We start from the raw sequence: 19,848 nt of genomic DNA, 5'->3' as shown, positions 1-19,848 counted from the left end.
AAAAAAAACCGGGCTATTCGCGTTTAGCGTTTCGTGGAATTAACTCAAGCATGTGCTAGAATAAGAGCGTAAGTCGCATGATCGATTTCTCTTCATCGATCCTCTCTTCTGTGAATAAAGGAAGATAGAAGAGTGCATGGTGACGTCACGAAAAATTCTCCTTCTCTGTCCCTCTTTCATCACGCTCAATTGACTGTCCTGCCCTTTGACACCCACTGTTGGAATTGTTTAGATTTTTTTTATATGGAGTTGACATTCACTACTGGAATTGTTGACATTTTTTTTAAAAGGAATTTCGAGGTTATGTCAGGCGTGCAACGATCTATGCAAGTTTGTTGGCAATTTTTCTTCTCAGGTGCAAGATTGCATAGCTGCTTAGCATCCTGAAGTGAATAACTGCTCAAGAACTTGCATCTTGTCACCTTTATTCTCCGAAGAGAGGATCGGTGAAGAGAAATCGATCATGCGACTTACGCCCTTATTCTAGCATACGCTTGAAATGTAAGGGAAACTTGCACATTGTTAGGCTTTCACAGTTTAAAATTGAGAAGCTAGGCTTTAGAAGTACTCCACCACCCTATTATACCACCGGTTTTGAACAGTATTTGTAGACCGAGTTCCCTGCGGTATCCCGGTGTCCATCCGGGTAGCATTACGGCCAGGAACCAGCCTAAGTCCGATCCGTAACCATATCGGCAGGACCAGGACACGTAGTAGGTCTACGTAGCCCATACCCTACCCACCCCAGTAAATCACGCTGTGCTGCATTGTCCTCTACGTCGATCTGCGTCGGGAAACTACAGTCGTCGTTGCAGGGATCCTGACGGAGGGAGGTGTAGTAGAGAGAATGAAAGAGCCACGCAAAGGTTATAGTGGGAGTGAAGCTAGCCCAGGAAGCTAAGAATTGTCTAAAGAAGTGCTGTGCGTGGTTTACTATTTACTTAAGTGCGAAAATTTCCTGAACGCGTGTTGATTTACCCGATAATTACAGCCGAGAAGCTTTACAATCAAGTTTCAAAGCTTTTGGATGGTAACTTTCGAGCAACTGTACAGAAGTTTCCAAGCTTCTGAATGATGGCAAATTCTAGGCGATATCCAGCTAGTTTCAGGACAGAAGCTTTACCTTCGAACGGGAGCTTTCAAGCTTCTGACCGGAAGCTTTCAGCTGGACGGATATGTCCAACCCCCCCGCGAAGTGACAGATAACGCAATGTTCACGTACCTACTTTCAACGTAAACAATGGGGCCATCCACCGCTGCCGGCACAATTTTTCACTATGGCAGATCGGAATTTTGTTTCGTTGTTGACGGGTGCAAAACAACGAATGGAATGAAATGAAATAAGGGCGAGTCTAATATTTTCGTCTGCCAATGGAAATAAATTTAATAAAATCACCAAGTTTAAGCCTAGTATCCACATTCTAAGTAGAGCGGTCAAGTACAATTTGTTGCTAATTACCAAAGTAATTTTGACAGCTGATCCAGAATGAGCGAAGTGTCACTGTTACTTGCGGAATAATTGAGCGGCACATTTTTCCGTACGGAAAAGCTCCATTTGATTTGTACGGCAGGCGTTACCAATGTTACGAAATCAGCTCTACTCGCAACTGGATACAGCTCAAGTAATTTGAACAGCTGAAGTATTTCTTGACCATTACTTGTCCTATCCTTTTGCACAGTACTTACGAAGTAGATACCAACCATTGAGCACCAAATGAACTTAAGAGCGTACCAATTCGTTCGATGAAAAGATTAAATGACGTGTTAGTGCTTTGTTTTGCGGAAAAGTAATCTATAAGAAATTACTTACAATATAGCCTAACTGATTTGTGGATCGCTTTTATGCCCTCAAAAGAAAGCGCTGGCCGTAAAATAAAATAAAATATTGTGGGCCTCGTGGCCGTGCGGTTAGTGTCGTTAGGCATTTAAGCGCATCGTGTCATTGGGTGTGGGTTCGATTCTCGCTCCAGCCATTGAAACTTTTCGTCAGGAATGTTTCTCAACTGTGCCACTGCAGCATCCTTATCCATTGTCTAGTGTTAAGTTACATTCCGTGCAGCTAAATGGCTGGAGACGGTGTCCTTGTCTTTTTATTGGAGATCGAATCAAGTCGAAAAGTGATATTTTTTTATTTTCAGTTTTTTTTCTATGCGGATTAGAACACTTTTTTTCATACTCACCACCAGAGGTCTAAGTTTCAATCAAATAAGCCTATGAACTAATATACGATGACGTCACGCTGCAACTTTCAGCGTGAAGAAAACAGCGGACGATGTATACAGAAAAATAAATGATTTCGTTGCACATTCATCCACGCATTGTTACATACAACATGAACATTCGTGTTGGCGTGGATGTTATTTTATGTAAACATATTTAGATCGGAAAAAATCAACAAGAAAAGTAGAGCGTGGATAAGTCCATTGGCTGAACTATCCAGCTTTTTAAAAGCGGTAATGGCCGCCAAAAGTTAGCTTACTTTCTGGTAGGGATCCAACATATTGACGTTTGGCTTTGTTCCGGTCAATAGGCAAATTTAATGCGCCACCATCATAGAGGTCGCTAGGGAAGAAGGAGAGAAACGTCATTGAAAATGTTTGTTTACGTCCAAAATTCATTTTTTTAACCCAAAAATTAGCTCATAATCAATTAATTATTAAACTATTTTCCATTGGCATAATCATTTCGACCCTTTATTCTTGCGATACGCGTGATTTCATAACAAATTTAACCACAAACAAAGAATCCGGAGGTTTATAACCTATGTAGCCAAACACCAATTTTCCAATTTTATCCCACTAATCGTGCACTGTAGGATCTGTACATTTTCGAAGGAAAAAAAGTTTATCAGGTTTTTCAATGCTCTCTGATCGTCTACAACATAACTATTCCGAGAAAAAGTGTAATATGTTTGCTCTTTCCTATGCTGCACACGGTGCGGTCTCAACTCAACCTCTTTTATGACGGTTCTCCTACTAGCCACCAAATGTCGAAGTGATCGTTCAGCTTTGAAAATATTAGCCTATTGACTTGTCCACCGGTGTGATAAATTCACTCGGTTAAAGAATTTTGACGTTTTAGCGGGTCACGTAGATGCTTCCCACGTGTTTCGGTCAAGTGTAAAAATTCTTGGACTGAGTAAATTTAGTGCACCGGTGGATAAGTCCATATCAACCCAAGTCAAACGCCAGATCACTAGATCCCTTTTTGTAAAAGTGGGCTAATTTTTGGTGATATTAGCGTTCGTAATAGCGGGATACTTCATCCAATAAGCTTATCTGATTGAAACTTAGACATCTGGTGGTTAGTATGAGAAAAAAAGTGTTCAAATCCGCAAAAGAAAATGTACTGCGAGTTGATATAATCTTAGATTGATTTCAAGCTTATAACTACAGTCAATTTCCCATAAATTAATGATTATCGTAAATATCTAAGGGATGATTCAAATATTATGTAACGAAGAAATTTGCCAATTTGAACCCCCTCCTTCCCTGAAGTAACAGGTTTTATATGGAAAATTTTAATTTATTGTATGAACCGAAACACTACAAAATATCCCTTACCTCTCCTTGTTGTGTTTGAACGTAATATTTGAATGATCCCTAACAAATTTGTCTTGCTTTGAATTGCCAAGTGGTCAAAAAATAATTTCGTAAACAAAGGAACGGTTACTATAAGCAACTTACAGCTTGCGGACCACATCACACCACTATTCAAAACTCGCTCGTGGGCCATACAAAATCTTCCCGATGACCGTACAAATCCTTTTAGAGAATCGCTATTTGGTGATCACTCGTTTATAATGATGTTACAAATGCCAAACAAAAAATGTAAAACTTTTTTTATGTCCATCAAGCATAATTCTAGTTTACGCCCTATTTTGAGAACACTCCATGATTTCATTGAGTTTGACAGTACCACGGACCAAAATTTTTCGGTACATTGACGTTGTACTGCAGCTGTCATGATGCTCCCGGGTTGGATATGTCCTACACACTTAAATTCGGAAATCGAATTCGGTAAACGGATTCGCCGAGAGCCCAACAGCTGATATCTCGGTATTTTTTTTTTTACCAAAATGATGAAACACGGTACCTATAGTTTGCACGAGAAAAGTGAAGTCTAGTGAAGCAATTCGAATCTTGTTGCGAGTTCGATTTATTATTCGCCCAATTTAGTCCTAAGGCAGCGTCCATCTATTACGTAACGCTCAAATTGGAAATTTTCGACCCCCTTCCCCCTCCGTAACGCTTTTTGTATGAATTTTTTTTAAATTTTTGTATGAGCCGTAACGTTTGATCCTACTTCCCCCATCCCCCTAAAGCGTTACGTAATTTGTGGATGCCGCCTAATGAGTTAGCTATGAATGACGTGTGCGTCAATTGTATTTAAGGCTTTACGTTCGAGGACAAAGGCAGGAACATAATTACTTTAATAGAATGAAAATTTTCCACGGTTTAATTAGTCATGAAATTTCATTTCCTATCCCGATTATTGGAAACCGGTTCCAAACACTCATAACCTTAATGAGCTATCAATCTTAGATCATCGCCGACTGTATTACCGATATTTATACGCTTGCCGATACCCTTCAACCTTCACTATCCATAAACACCATGCTCTGCAGACACCTTTTCATAGCGATTCTCCTGAGCTACAATCTCACAACTGCAGACAACACGCAACTCAGCAAAACAATCGTCGACATACTCCTGCAACACTTTGTCCACCCATTCAAAGCCATCCAGCTGGACCAGGCGATAAGTCATCCAGCAAGACTTCAACGTCAACAAGACCTGATCGATACCGTTCTCCGCATGCTAGGAGGTCGTCTAGCGATTTGTCATTACAGTTACCTTCCGACAACCATCGAATTGCATTTCCTTAATCTGGTTTTCATCAACAGTGATAATACTTTTGAAGAGTTGCTCACCATCAGAAATCCCAGTCGTTACGATACGGCGGGATACTACCTTCTAGTGATCAGCGAACCAGACCCTTCTGAGCAATCCATTGACAACGTTCTAACCGGTCTATGGAAGCTACATCTAGCAAATGTCAACGTGGTACTCGAGCGTAGCGGTAACGTTCTGGTGTACACCTACTTTCCATTTCAGGAAGGTCGTTGCAAACGCATTCAATCGGAACTACTGTTCAACCAGACGGCTCAGAAAAGCCGCAACAATCTACCAGTATTTTACTGGAATCGCTTGCGTAATTTTCATGGTTGTACCCTAATTGGAGGAACGTTTGAGGCGAAGCCTTTCATAATCTACCGTAACACGACGTCAAACACAACTCTAGAAGCTGGTGGATTTGAAGGAGACCTGATGCAGGTTCTCGCAAAGAAACTGAACTTCTCATTGGCCTGGAAGAATTCCCCCGGACAGTGGGGTTTCGCTCGACCGATCGGCAAAAGCACCGGCTTGATGAAGATGACTCAGCAAGAGGAGGTGCATTTTGCTATCGGATGCCTAGCTATGGATCCGGATCGGTATCGCTACTTGAAGGCTGGAGTGTCACACTACACCAGCAAAATCTTGTTTGCGGTTCCGCATGGACGTCCATACACGGCACTTGAGAAACTAATCGGCCCTTTTCAAACATCGGTTTTGGTGATGCAAGCCTTTGTGTTACTGGTAACATGCGTCGTAGTTCTGGTTCTGCGCTTCACCAACAGCAAAGTCCGGGCATTCGTCTACGGATGGGGCACCACAACGCCACTTTTGAACGCCATAGCCATCCTCTTCGGAGTATCCGTTCCGCGACCTCCGGTCAGGAACTTCGCTCGCACACTCCTATTTTTGTGGCTTATGTATGGCTTCATTTTTGCAAGTCTCTACCAAGGATCGCTGTACAGCTACCTCCAGAAACCCATGCACTACCCACCGTTGAAGACTATGCAGGAAATCGACCGCTCCGGTCTTCACTACTACATGGTCGACATTGGGACTCGATTCTTCGTGCACAACCCCAGTATCGTTCGACGGTAAGGTCCTCAAACATCCGATTCTGAAATCAAGATCTAGACATCTTCTTCCCACCAGAACCATAATCATCCCGCCCGGGAAGGACAGTCTGGGTCACATGGTCGCCAACCTCGGTCTCAACCAGCTCATCGATGGAGTTGTTCTCACCCCGATGGATCTGGTGGCGTACAATAACCGGGTCAACCCGCGAAGCCGCTTTGTCCACATCGCCCGGGAGCACGTTTCGGTATTTCCGGTGGGGCTGTACTACCCGAAGCAGTCGGCCTTGCGGGATGTGTTCGACGAGCAGGTGCGGATGATTGTCCCGTCCGGACTGGTGAGTTACTGGATCGAACGGTACGGCGATTACGATTTCTTCGCACGACCCATGGAGAAATCTGAACCGCGGAAGTTGAGCAACGCCCACCTGATTGGGGCGTATCAGCTGTATGGGTGCTGCCTTGGGGTCAGTGTGGGGGTGTTTTTAGTGGAATTGGCGGTACCGAGATTGCTGGCATTGGGCGCGTTTTTACGACGGTTGATTGATTGAGACACGACAAATAGGATAATGGATTGGGGAGCGATTGCGTGACAGCTGGTTTGCAATTTGTTGCAACGGGAGATAGATCTTTTAAACTGATAAAGGTGTGGATAATGAATCCAATTGTTTTGCGTGTTTATGTAGGCAGCTAAATAGTTATTTTTATAACTGGCGTTACACATGTACGTAGATAAAACGATATAGCTTTGATGAGAAAATACTGTGTAAACATTAACATCTAAACTCTAATCGTCTTATTTAACCCTTCGTCAGAGGCGTAGTCCCAAGATGTTAATGGAAATATATTCATTGAAGTATTTTGCAAGTGTAATGAATTATATGTGCGTGGAAATATTTTAGGGTGTTTTATTCGGCTCCTCCACAAGGCATATTAAAAAAAAACCTAAACTGTTCGTGTTTACAATATATTGCACAAATGATTATGTTGATTAAAATCGCTGCAGATAAGAATCTATGACAAAAGGTCGAAAGACAAAAGGTCGAGAGGACAATAGGTCGAAGGACAAAAGGTCGAAAGACAAAAGGTCGAAGAACAAACAAGAAGGGACAAAAGGTCGAAAATCTTTTTTCAAAGAACGAAAAATTTCCCACCATGAAAATTGTTTTCGATCTTTTGTCCTTTCAACCTTTTGTCGTTTCGACCTTATGTCTTTAGACCTTTTGTCCATAAATCGCAAATAAAATGCATTTGTGGTGTGAGAAATCTTCTCAAACGTTGTATTAGGATTCAACACGAAATAAGTTGAAATCACTGTGTTGAATTTGAACATTTTAGATTTCTTCAGAAGCTTGCAAGTTTATCTTACAGAAGCCTGGATGCTTCACTAACAGAAGCTCCAGACGCGTGGAAGTTTCCCTTCAGAAGCTTCTCTCCAGAAGTCTGAAAGCTTCTCTCCAGAAGCCTGGTAGCTTCTCTCCAGCAGCCTAGAAGCGTCTCTCCAGAAGCCTGGAAGCTTCTCTCCATAAACCTGGAATATTCTCTTCAGTAGCGTGGAAGTTCCTCTCCAGACGCGTGGAAGTTTCCCTTCAGAAGCTTTTCTCCAGAAGCCTGGAAGCTTCTCTCAAGAAGCCTGGAAGCTTCTCCTCCAGAAGCCTGAAAGCTTCTCTCCAGAAGCCTGGAAGCTTCTCTCCAGAAGTCTGGAAGCTTCTCTCCAGAAGCCTGGAAGCTTCTTTGCAGCAGCCTGGAAGCTTTTCTCCAAGAGCCTGGGAGATTCTCTCCAGACGCGAGGAAGTTTCCCTTCAGAAGCTTTTCTCCAGAAGCCTGGAAGCTTCTCTCCAGAAGCCTGGAAGCTTCTCCTCCAGAAGCTTGAAAGCTTCTCTCCAGAAGCCTGGAAGCTTCTCTCCAAAAGCCTGGAAGATTCTCTTCAGAAGCCTGAAAGCTTTTCTCCAGAAGCCTGGCAGCTTCTCTCCAGAAGTCTGGAAGCTTCTTTCCAGAAGTCTGTAAGCTTTTTCTCTAGAAGCCTGGAAGCTTCTTTCCAGAGGCCTGAAAGCTTCTCTCCAGAAGCCTAGAAGCTTCTCTCCAGAAGCCTGGGAGCTTATCTCTTCAAAACGCTTTTCTCCAATAGTGCGGAAGTTTTTCTCCAGACTTTCAGAAGCTTCTCTTTATAAGGCCAGAACTTCTATCTGAAAAAACTGGAACTTCTCTAAAAAATCCTGGAAGCTTATCTATAGAAGTAAAAAGAGAAGAAAATGATCGTGATCATAGAGGTGTTGATAAGCAAAATAAAAAAATATGGGGAAAAAATCGAGAAGAGAATGTCGTTTCTAAATTATTGAAAAACCAACAAATGTTTTGACAGTATCAATCTATTCCATAATCATCGTATATTCAACAATAATAAATTCAAGTCTTCAATTTCTTAAATTTCTACGTCTGCAATACAGCTTCAAGTATACCCTTCCCATGGAGATATATCTGTGCGAAACGATCTCCAGTAGAAAAACCACTCCACACAAGCCTAACAATACTCCACAGATCTCGAACACCGCCGACAAGTGTTCCCAGCTCAACTTTTTCGGATGCGAAGCATCGTTCACCTTGCGGAAGAAATCGTAATCTCCGTACCGGTTGATCCAGTAGCTCATCAAGCCCGATGCCTGAATCCGCATGATCTCCCAGTCAAACCTGTTGGTCAGCATTGACCTTTTCGGGTAGTAGATGGCCACCGTGTAGGTCGACACGAACTCTCGGCAGACGTCGATGAAGCCGCCCTTCCTACGGTACAGATGGTTATGGTGAGCCATGTGATCCAGGGCGCCCATCACGACATTCGACGTCTCCGGATGGTGCATCATCCATTTCAGCCGATTGATGATGTTGTTCTTCTCTTGAGGCAGGTGGTGAACTCTTTTGTAGCGATGGGGGAATGAGCTGTAGTAACGTTCAGCGCTCTCCACTACGAAGTACAGGGCATCGGTGCGATCGATTTCTGCCATAGTCTTGGATGGTGGAAGCGTGGAGTCTTTCTGTAGATAACGGTAGAGCGCTCCCTGATACAAGGACTGGATCACAAAACAGAAGAAGATCCAGTAGAATAGAAGCGTGCGGGCGAAGTTCCTGGTCGGTAGCCTCTCCATGCTGATGGCGAAGAATATCCGGATTAAGTTCAGGTACGGCGCTTGAACTCTGTTTCCGTAGACGAAGTTACGAACGTTTTCATTGGCACGTTCGACGCTGGCTATGACGATCGTGGATCCCAGCAAAACGGTGGTGATACACCACCAAACTTCGATCTGGAAAGGATGGAATAATTTTTCTATAGCTGTGTAAGGACGACCTTTCGGCACGGCTAGGACCAAAGCCGTTGTGTAGTGAGCGATTCCAGGCTTCAGAACCTCATTCCTGGCCACAGAAATACCCATGCAGGAAATTCCGAAGTCAACTTCTTCTTCCTGGATCATGCGAACCAATCCGGTGCTATTCTGCTGCAGTGCGTAGCCCCACTGTTCCCCATTCTCCGGTTCGTAGATTTTGGTTGTGAAATTAAGTCTAGTTTTCAACAAATCCAGTAGTTCTCCTTCAAAACCACTCATTCTCAATTTCTCTTCATCTGAACGATCCATGATCGTGAATGGTCTTGTTTCAAATGATCCAACCTTCAATTGGCAGCCGTGGAAGTTCGAGATTTTGTCCGGGTACAGGTCGTCTTCCAGGGTCAAGGTCGTGGATCGAGCCTGCCCGCAGATTCCGTCCGAAAACGGAAAATAAGTCCACAGTTTTGGCTGACTTGTCTCGATTCCGATCAACACAACGTTGGCGATTTGCAACTTCCACAGATCTATGAACACTTTTTGCACGAACGTTTCGTTGATCGCCGAGTTGACAACGATCAGATATCTACCGGAGAAATCATTTCGCTCTATAGACAAATCGGAGCGGAGCTCCCGGAACGCTTCGTAGTCATCGACCAGCAGGACATTTCGGACCCAAGGCCTTCGCTGAGTTTGGACTTCCACCACATTGAGTTGTACCGGAATGGATCCACTCAACCGAACGATGACCGCATCGAGTAGGTCTCCCAGCAGTAACTCTGTTTCGGGTGTTGAACCTTTCCAGACAATACACGCCGCCGCAAAGGGGTCTTGGAAACTACGCTGCAGAACTTGCACGGTGGTTTCAATCAAGGCCGTCGTGTGATGATTGATTTGTAGGGCTGTACGAGCTAATTGAATCCATAGTAATAGCAGTGCTCTGATTAACATGGTACCGTTTAGGAATGGGAATGTTAGTAAAAGATTCCACAGATACTGGTTTTATAGGCGCAATGATTAAAAAGTGACACGATTCTGGGAGTTACTCAACAATACAGCTAGTTTGCCTAATTCGTATTTAATGACCTTCTCTTGTCTGACTGTGAAGCATTTCAACGATGCTTGTTTGGACAGAAATGCATGATGCATGTAGCGCATTCTACAGAAGAAAAGATTCATTATCAATCATATCCGCCTCGTACCATTATCGCTTCCAACAATCTTCTTAGCCACGCACATCGCTGTAACAGCAGCTCAATTCCGAAAACAATACAACTTATCACCGACCAATCCATGAACATCTGATACCTTCCTGCCAAGTCACTGTTACTCAGCCTTCTGGGACCTTCGCTTGATTCCTGCTTATGGAAAAAGTCGAAGTCCCCGTACCTCCTCAGCCAGAATTTTGGATGTTCCGGATCTGGTCGTCGAATACCCGCGTCAATCGGGACTTTTTTGGGTAGTATAATCCCACTGGGTGGATTCCCACGTGTTCCTTGGCCACATAGACGAACTCTTGCTTTGGGAAGATCCTGTTGTGATAGGCAGCGCGATCTAGCGGAATCAGTACAACTCCGTCGATCAAGCTTCTCAACCCAGACTGTCCTTATCAGGCTGAATATAAGTTGTCCTGTAATTCAGAGACACCTCGTCATTAGTCTATCCAGAATCATTTGAGAAGACGAACACACTTAAATTATTTCACCGACCTCAGTAAAATTTTTCGCCGAGAACCCAACAGCTGAGAATTCGGTAATTTTTAATGCCGAATCTCGGTACTTATTTTACGGAGATTTCGGCAATCCGATTTTTTTGCCGAGATCTCGGCGAACGTTACCGAGATTCGGTAAACGTTTACCGAGATCTCGGTAAAAGTTTTACCGAGAATCGTCAAATTATTACCGAGATATCTGCTGTTGGGTTCTTGGCGAAATCGTTTATGTGCGAACCTCTCCAAAACATGCGGCATTGTTACCGTTGAACGATTTCCATCATGTAATACCGAATCCCGGAACAATAAATGTTGTCCATGGACTCCAGTTAATCGTGATTCATTGTCCTTTGCAGGTACTGATACAGCGTTCGTATGACGAAGCAGAACAAAATCCACAGCAGTAGCGTTCCGGCTTAAAGTTCGCTCCAAAGCTCCCCCAAAAAGATGTTCAGCATATTCAAATATGACGAATCGGCCTCAAATCCGTAGATGAAGCCTCGAATGTCTCTGGGAATGAACAGTAGAATGAAGGTCGCGATCGCCCCTGCCACTAGATACAGTAATATTAAGCTCCATATACTGGCACCAATAGGCCTAAACAGCTTTTCGAATGCCGTAAAAGGTCGACCGGACCGCACTAGAAACAAAACCTTACTCGTATAATGCGCCATTCCTTGCTTCAAATAGTTGTGACGATCATAGGCAAATGCCATACAGCCCACTCGAAAGTCAACCTGCTCTTCTTGAATCATTTTCATTAACATCGTGCTGTTTCCCTTCCTCACGGGCAAAGCCCCAAGCCTCCGCAGATATATCACACGGAAAAGTTCAACTTCATCGACAGCATGTCCACCAAATCTCTTTCAAATCCGCTTACCACAGTCTCCGAAGAATTGATCTGATTTGCGATGATCGGGTACAAATCCACCAGCTCTAATACTTCATCTTTCCATGTAACGTTCAACCATAAAACTGGGTTAACTTTTCCGCAGTGATCCTTGTGCACGGATACGTACTGTAGATCTGCACTCCATCAGCCACCTCATCCCCGCCAATCACCACATTTACATTGACGATATCCAACGCCCACAAGTCCACCAAGATCATCCGCACCAATTCCTCAAAGGCCTCGTAAACCTTCCCGGCAATCACTACGAAATCGAACCCGGAGTAGTCGAATCTCTCGTAGTGCATAATCTCATAGATCCGCCGAAAGCCCGTACCCGTCGACGACGAACACGTTCATGAACCGGGGCCGTACAAAGTCCTTCCTCGGGTAGTAGAACCGTACGACCAGTTGGCTGCTGGACGTTCCGTTTGAAACCCGGTTGATAAGGTTGGCTTCGTGCGAGTGCGAGAAATGGCGGCGCAGTATGGAGGCTATTGATTGTGCTGACATGGTTGGTTTTGCCGGAAGTCGTGCTTCTAGGAGAAGGGGGTTTTGCACAAAGAATAGGGGTAAAGTAGGATGCTAGCCTCATGATTGGCACGCGATGACTGATGGGGTATTGATGACGCAAAGATTGTTTTGTGTGAAATTGATACTTTTAAAACTTTTTCAGTAATTAGTCATTACTAAATTAGCGTACATTCATTTGATATTTATGGAAATGACATTTAAAAACTATCAAGAGCTATATTGAAAAACGATTTGAAATAGTTATAAAGCTATTGGAATTGGGTCCTAAAATTTTTAATGAAATCTTGTTTTTATTTAACAACACGAAAGATCATGTTACTGCAACTACTTTAGCAATTTGTCCCGCTCAAATAACGGCTATATCATGTTTAAACTTCAATTTAGAAATTGGGTCCATAAATGAACCTTGACACTTTTGATCATGTTTGACGTTCGCTTAGTCGACAAAAACACCACAGGGGTTTTAGTTTTAACACTGGGGTTGTTCCTAACTGACATTTCGGAAGTGACACGGAAAACAAAATGTACCCAAATTTTGAGTTTAAGCCAAGGGGTGTGACAAAATCTAAAGAAACATTAAAAAAAATGTTTTTTAGATTTAAACCAACGAAAAACATTAAAAAATTGAGTAAACATGTGTTTTTGGCCTAAACTTAAGCGTTTAGCACAAAAATTGGGACAGGGCTTTAGGACCCTATTCGTAACTAAGCTCTTACTCTTCATCTTCCGGTTATCAAATAAATTCTCTCTTATTTCCTTACTCAATTGTTACATATCTCTAGGCTTAGAAGCTTTTCAGCAGAAGCTCGATAGTTTTTTTTTCCAGAAGCTTGAAAGCTTTCATCCAATTTCCTGAAAATTTATCTCCAGGACTATAAAAACTTCTCTTTAGAGTCTGGGGAGCTTTTATCAGAACCATGGAACATTCAATCCAGAACCTTGGAAGCCTCTATTAGAGCTTTGATCCAGAAAATTCCGTCCATAAACTTGAAAGCTTCCGTCCAGAAGCATGGAAACTTCTCTCCAGAAGTTTGGAAGAGATTCAATCCAGAAGCTTGAAAGCTTCCATTCAGAAGCTTGGAAGCTGCCATCCAGAAGCTTGGAAGCATCCTTCCAGAAGCTTGAAAGAGAATCCGTCCAGAGACTTGAAAACTTCCGTATAGTAGCTCAGAAGCTTTCGTCCTGAAGCTTGGTAGCATCCACCCAGAAGATTGAAAGTTTCCGCCCAGAAGCTTGGAAGATTTGATCTAGAAGCTTGGAAGTTTCAGTCCAGAAGCTTGAAAGCTTCCATCCAGAAGCTTGGAAACTTCAATCAAGAAGCTTGGAAGCTTCCATCCAGAAGCTTGGAACCATCCGTGCAGAAGCTTGAAAGCTGCTCTCTAGAAGCTTCCGTCGAGAAGCTTGGAAGCTTCCATCCAGAAGCTCGGAAGCTTCGAAATTTCTTTCCAGAATTATGAAAGCTTCCATGCAACTTCTGTCCAGAAGCCTGAAGAATCCCTTTTACAAGCTTGGAAGCTTCCGTCCAGAAACTTGGAAGTTTCAATCCAGAAGATTGGACACTTCAATCCAGATGATTGGATGCTTTGGTCCATAAGCTTGGAAGTATCTGATGAAACTATCGAAGTAGACAATCATCGTTTAAATGCGCCAGCACCGTTTCATGCGTAACCACGGCAACCACCGCGTGGCGACCACTCACGCGTGTAGCGTGCTGCTTAGTTTTTTGGAATAAGTTATTTTCTAATAAATCTGTAGAACTTGTAAACGCGTGTTTCAGTTCTTACGGTATGGCTTATCAGTATCTATACAGAAGCTTGGGAAGCTTCCGTCCAAAAGCTTGGAAACTTCTAAGCTTCTGAAACGTACAAGGACCTAAGCTTCGAATCTTTTGGATTGAAGCTTCCAATCTTCTGGATTGAACCAAGCTTCAGGAAGGAAGATTCCAAGCTTCTACATAGTAGCTTCCAAGCCTCTAATCGGAAGCTTCCAAGCTTATGGACGGAAGCTTCCAAGATTCTGGAAGGCAGCTTCCAAGCTTCTGCTGATTAATTAAATTAGTTTCTGGACGAAAGTTTCCGAACTTCTGGACGGAAGCTTCCAAGTTTCTTGATGGAAGCTTCTGAGCTTCTTGATGGAAGCTTTAAAGCTTCTTGATGGTAGCTTCCAAGCTTCTGGACGGAAGCTTCCAAGCTTTTGCATCTAGATGGATGCTTTCAAAGTTCTGGACGGAAGCTTTCAAGTTTCTTGACAGAAGCTTCCAAGCTTCCATCAAGAAGCATAGTCGCTTCCGTCCAAAATTTCGGAAACTTTCGTCCAGAAACTTGGTAATTTCCTGAAGTTTCCATTTAGGTGCTTGGCAAAAACTTGTTTGCGTCCAGAATCTTGGAAGGCAGAAAAATTGTAGTATCCTTCCAAAAACTTGGAAGTTTTCGTCTAGAATCATGAAAGCATCCGTCCAGAAGCTTAGAAGCTTACGTCTAGAAGCTTGGAAGCTTCTTTTCAGAAGTGTGAATGATTCCGTCTAGAAGCTTGGAAGCTTTTTTAGAGAAGATTGGAAGTTTCGGCTAGAATCCTACAAGCTTCAGTCCAGAAGCTTCCGTAAAGTAGATTGAAAGCTTCCGTCTATAAGCTTGAAAGCTGCCTTGGACTGCCAAATTTGGAAGATTTTGTCCAGAAGTTCAATAGATTCCGTCCAGAAATTTAAAAGTTACTATCCCGAAGCCTGGAAGTTTCTATGCAGAACATTGGAAGCTTTCATCCAGAAGCTTGGAAGCCTTCAATCAGTAGCTCTTCTCTTCTCTTTTCTTCTTTTAGCTCTTAGCTCTTAGAATCATGTTGAAAACGTAGAAAATTAATTTTATGTTTCGAGTTTTCAAGATCTAATCATAAGCTTCAGATCTTTCCATTCCATTTGAATTTTAGAAGCTTCACTTCTCACAAAATTTTTATTATTCTCTAAGACATTGAAGGCTTTTTTCCTCAGAAGCATGAAAATATCAATTTAAAAACAAACTATAAAAGGACGATTTCGATTATTTGTGAGTAAAATTTATGACGGAGGTACTGCTATGTGCGTCCGAAATGCAAAGAGTATATGCGTAAGCACCATACTTGATGAGTATTATTTTCTAGCAGGCTGGGCTTTCAAACCATGATTGCCTAGCTGCCTTTCACAGTAATGTACTATCGCTTTTGAAGCACATTTCAACCAAATTCGTATCTCAAGTACAATTGGAAATATTTTGGGCAGGTCGTTTGACGTACATAGCTTGTTTTTTGACGTAAATGTCCGAAACACTTTGATCACCCCACAATGACCGCTGGAGTGGAATAAACTGAAGAGTGAGTGAGCAGATGAGACGAGAAAGTGGAATATCAACATCCTATTCAACACCCATACCGGATCCAACTGGAGATCGAGGTTCCGATTCACCAAATGGCCAAGGCCAAAGTATTTTGTTTTCCTGGCCATTCAATGAATACGCTCACTTGTGGATTGATACTTGGATAGCATGTGTCGAAAACGATCACTGGAACAAGGTGTAGCCGAAGGGAATGAAGTGCTTTTTTGAAGTGAGGTCAAGTTGTTGCGCATGATTGAGAGGTACTTGGTGAAATAAGGCTTTCTGGGGTTAAACCATCTTTCTCCTTTTGGCGGTTGATGGTGAAGGGATTGTTCCCAAATAAAAATATCACACAAAGCAATCCGATTTAAAACAGGCCTACTTCTTTATTTTGATTGACGTCTGTTTTTGCTACCGTGTTTAAAGATATCTATGCCCGGAAATACAAGCATAAGTGTTTTGTTGTTAGTAGAAGTGTTGAACTGATGAAAATGATTTTCTGATTAGCTTTACTAGTTAACATAATAATTGAATCTTTTAAAAACTCATACAAATGCATTAGATATGTGAAAAGGTAAGCTTTCCAATGATAACTCCTTGGCTATTTGTTTACATTGTGCTTACTATGAACGATTGTGATTTGTCTATTTACGATGTAAATAAACACCGGGAAGGGGCCCATTCGGATGCGTCACTGGACAGGTGTAAATGTACTCTGGGCGCCAAACGAGCTGCGAATCTCATCATAATTCGCGCAAATCAAAGCTACCTACTTCAGCCAATAGTGCAAACTTCCTGTCGGTCTGTCAGAGATGAGGCACGGCCACGTGGTGTTTTACTTCCAGTGCGGCGCTTGCTGCGATGAGTAGCGCTTGGAAACTGACGGTTGTAATATATATAATAGGGTGGTTCAAAAAATCGTTTTTGCTCCACACCGCTCATTATATTATAGATCAAATTCTGAGCGTCCTCCCAAAGTTTGAGTTCATTTGGATGGATCTTTGGCTATAATAGTTGAGCTGCTCTGCAGCTGGATTTATGCAGTAAAACATAGTAGCCGATTTGTGTGTGCTATCTTTCCAAACACTATGTATTCGGATTCGGATTTCATGTTTAAAGACACTATTTTAAATAATAATTCCAGTACGTATATTAACACTGTTTCTATATTTTAAATCCTTTTCCTTTTTTACAAGCTCCTCCTTTTCGCATCCACACCGATCGGTTGCTTACTCCACTTACATATTTTTCCCAGTGGTTACTTTGATTCATCTCTCTTGAGCTGTGATGTTAAATTCACCAAATTAGCTTTGGTGAGTGAATTTGACGGATAGCGCCGACAGTTTTTGTCGCATAGGATTCATCGAATGTAGCGCGGTTGTTGCACCATGGCCAGATTCATTTCCCGAGCGCATGCACGGAAAGAAATAACAATTGTGATTGAAAACTAATCTGTAACTGTTATTGCAAACAATAAAAATAAAATGGTTTTAGAAGTACGCAGCGATGGTAAATCGGTCTGATGTATTCTGCGCAGTTTATACTTATTTTCCACACGCTTTCCTATAATTGTTTTTAACCCTTATAGGCCTGAGTGAAAGCAAAAATTCTGAAACCCTCACCGCTCAGAGAGCTCTCAACGGATTCAAATGATTTTTTGTCAGTTCACTGGCCCACATATCTAGTTTCTAGAAGTGGCCAGAGGAACTCGGAAATGTTCCTGTGGCCGGAGTTATTCCGGTGGGTCACTGGGTCAAATCGGGTAAAAAAGGGCTATTTTTGGGACATGCCAAGTTACCTTTATTTATTTGTAATGACAATCATTTTAATTTGCATAAATCATTAAGATCTGACATTCAACATTATAAATGAAAAGTTTTGCACCGTTTAAAATATACCGGATGTGGCCATTCGGACGTTATGCCCGGAAGAACCGGCTATAAATTTGTTGGATACTAATTCGTTTCAATTCTCGAAAAGTAGAAATCAAACATAATTGTGCATTAAATGCATTCTCATAAGCTTGGCACAGATGTTCAGATACAAATTGGCCACTTGATCGTAAGTTTGAGGCGTCCCGGGACCCAAAAATGGTAATATTCATATTCATAGTTACCCAATTCAAACGTTTCTCAAAAGATTTACACTGATGCAATTTTCTTAAAATTCCGTCATGTAGTGGCCACATTATAACCGATTCCGGCAAAAATCTGTGACTTGAAATTTGCCTACCTCCAGGGGCACAAACGCACAGTACCCTTCTCACCCGACCTGACCCAGTGATCCACCGGAATAACTCCGGCCACTGGAATATTTCCGCGTTCCTCTGGCCACTTTTAGAAACTAGATATGTGTGCCAGTGTACTGACAAAATATCATTTGAATCCATTAAGAATTCGCTGAGCGGTGAAGGTTTTAAAGTTTTTGCTTTCACTCAGGCCTATACGGGTTAATCCACTTGGATACCGTCGATCCGCCCCCAAACCGGATGGCGTACAAATCACTCAGCTCGCCGCTATTTGTGATTATGTTTTGAGATTGCTCATCATTCATGTACGACGTATTCATGCTATTTGTTACAGATATGTTAATACAGTCGACTCTCCATAACTCGATATTCAAGGGACCATCGACTTATAGAATTATCGAGTTATGGAATATACCGAAATGAAAAATCAAAAATCGAAGGAACAAATTTCTGTATTTCCAATACATATATGATCTCTTCTATAAGAAAGCAATATTATTTTAGTGAAAGTATTTTACAAACCATTATTTGAAATTTTTTTTTCGATATGCTCAAAAAATCACGTTACTTTTACAGACAATTTTTTTTTATTTTCATATGTTTCAATTTATATTACAACTTGCAAGTATTCAGTCACCTCCGAACAAGAATTAAGCCAAATTTCCTAAAATAAGAATGATTTTAAAATATATATCGAGTTATGGAGAGAAATTTACCTCTCACGTGACATCGACTAGTGGAGATATCGAGTTATAGAAATATCGACTTATGGAGAGCACAATGTATGGAAATTTGAAGGGACCGAAAAATCCATTGAGTTATAGAGTATATCGAGTTATAGAATATCGAGTTGTGGAGAGTCGACTGTATATTAATTGTGGTGCTAGAGGACTTCTTGAAAATCTATTGAGATTCTTTGAGGAACCCTTCTGAAATTATTATATGTAGTTATTTATCTGATCGCTTTGTGATTCTTCCAATACACTCCTTGAGACTTTCTTTAGGATTAACCCGGAAAGCCCTCTTGAGTTTTTCCATATCCTTTCAGGATTCTTCCGTAAAATTTCCCTAGAATTCTATCGAAAATAATGTTATGGTTGCTTTCCAGTGGAATGGAACCTATTTTTAAAATCTGAGTTTTCTGGGTTCGCGGATTCTCACAAAATTCCTCGGGAATTCTTCTGGAAATCCATCCGAAATTTTTATTTAAATCAGTAATTTTTCCGTGAAACTCTTTGAAACTTCTTAGAATATCCCTCTGAGATTCATTCAGAAAAATGTCTTAGATTATACCTATTCATCTGAAATACTCTCGGAAAGACGCCTGAGACATTAATAAAAAAAATCTATTCTTTCACTTCACTTTCTTCCGTGCAAATTCTTGGGATTCTTCCGGAAATTCATCTGGCATTTTTTTGTAAATCCCAATGGAATTCTTCCAGAAAACCCTGTGAAATTCTACCGGAAATACTGTTATGAAATTTCAAAATGCCTCTCGGGGATTTTTTTTGGAAAATCTTTTTTTATGGAAATCCCGCCGAAAATTTTCAGCAAATTACTCTGATATTCATCCGAATATTCCTCTGAAATTGTTTGGATATTCTTAATAAAAATTCTTTTTATTTTCTTAGAGATTTATTGTTATTGATTTTATTGGTTTATTTCCGCCTGTGATAATTTTGAATATCCGGATTTTTTCCGGAGATTCCTTCGTGATACTATTGATTTTTTTTTAAGAAAAAAAAAACTCTGTGATTCTTCTGGAAACTCATAAGGAAGTGTTCTTTTTTTGAAATTTTTTAAAATAGGGGGAGATCCCCCAGTACCGGACACTTAAGCC

The 19,848-nt window shown here is 41.7% G+C and overlaps 2 protein-coding genes across 2 annotated transcripts; one reads left to right on the top strand and one right to left on the bottom strand.

Moving 5' to 3' along the window:
- Positions 1 to 4,616: 4,616 nt before the first annotated feature.
- LOC5566403 lies at positions 4,617 to 6,968 on the top strand. The gene is made up of 2 exons (XM_001650745.2): positions 4,617 to 5,989; positions 6,048 to 6,968. The coding sequence occupies exons 1-2, from the start codon at positions 4,617 to 4,619 to the stop codon at positions 6,517 to 6,519; spliced, it is 1,845 nt and encodes a 614-aa protein (XP_001650795.1). The 3' UTR covers positions 6,520 to 6,968.
- Positions 6,969 to 8,340: 1,372 nt separating this feature from the next.
- Positions 8,341 to 11,007, bottom strand: LOC5566402. The gene has a single exon (XM_001650744.2). The coding sequence runs from the start codon at positions 10,231 to 10,233 to the stop codon at positions 8,383 to 8,385; it is 1,851 nt and encodes a 616-aa protein (XP_001650794.2). The 5' UTR covers positions 10,234 to 11,007; the 3' UTR covers positions 8,341 to 8,382.
- Between the last annotated feature and the right edge of the window lie 8,841 nt (positions 11,008 to 19,848).

The sequence above is a fragment of the Aedes aegypti genome, chromosome 1 (genome assembly GCF_002204515.2).
Source record: "Aedes aegypti strain LVP_AGWG chromosome 1, AaegL5.0 Primary Assembly, whole genome shotgun sequence".
Classification (NCBI taxonomy): Eukaryota; Metazoa; Arthropoda; class Insecta; order Diptera; family Culicidae; genus Aedes; species Aedes aegypti.
This window is presented reverse-complemented; position numbering and strand designations above follow the sequence as displayed.

Excerpts from the sequence above, each read along its gene's own strand:
- LOC5566402 (XM_001650744.2), bottom strand. The coding sequence starts at position 10,233 with ATGTTAATCAGAGCACTGCTATTACTATGGATTCAATTAGCTCGTACA.
- LOC5566403 (XM_001650745.2), top strand. The coding sequence starts at position 4,617 with ATGCTCTGCAGACACCTTTTCATAGCGATTCTCCTGAGCTACAATCTC. Across the intron at positions 5,990-6,047 it reads AACCCCAGTATCGTTCGACG|AACCATAATCATCCCGCCCG; the intron begins GTAAGGTCCTCA and ends TCTTCCCACCAG.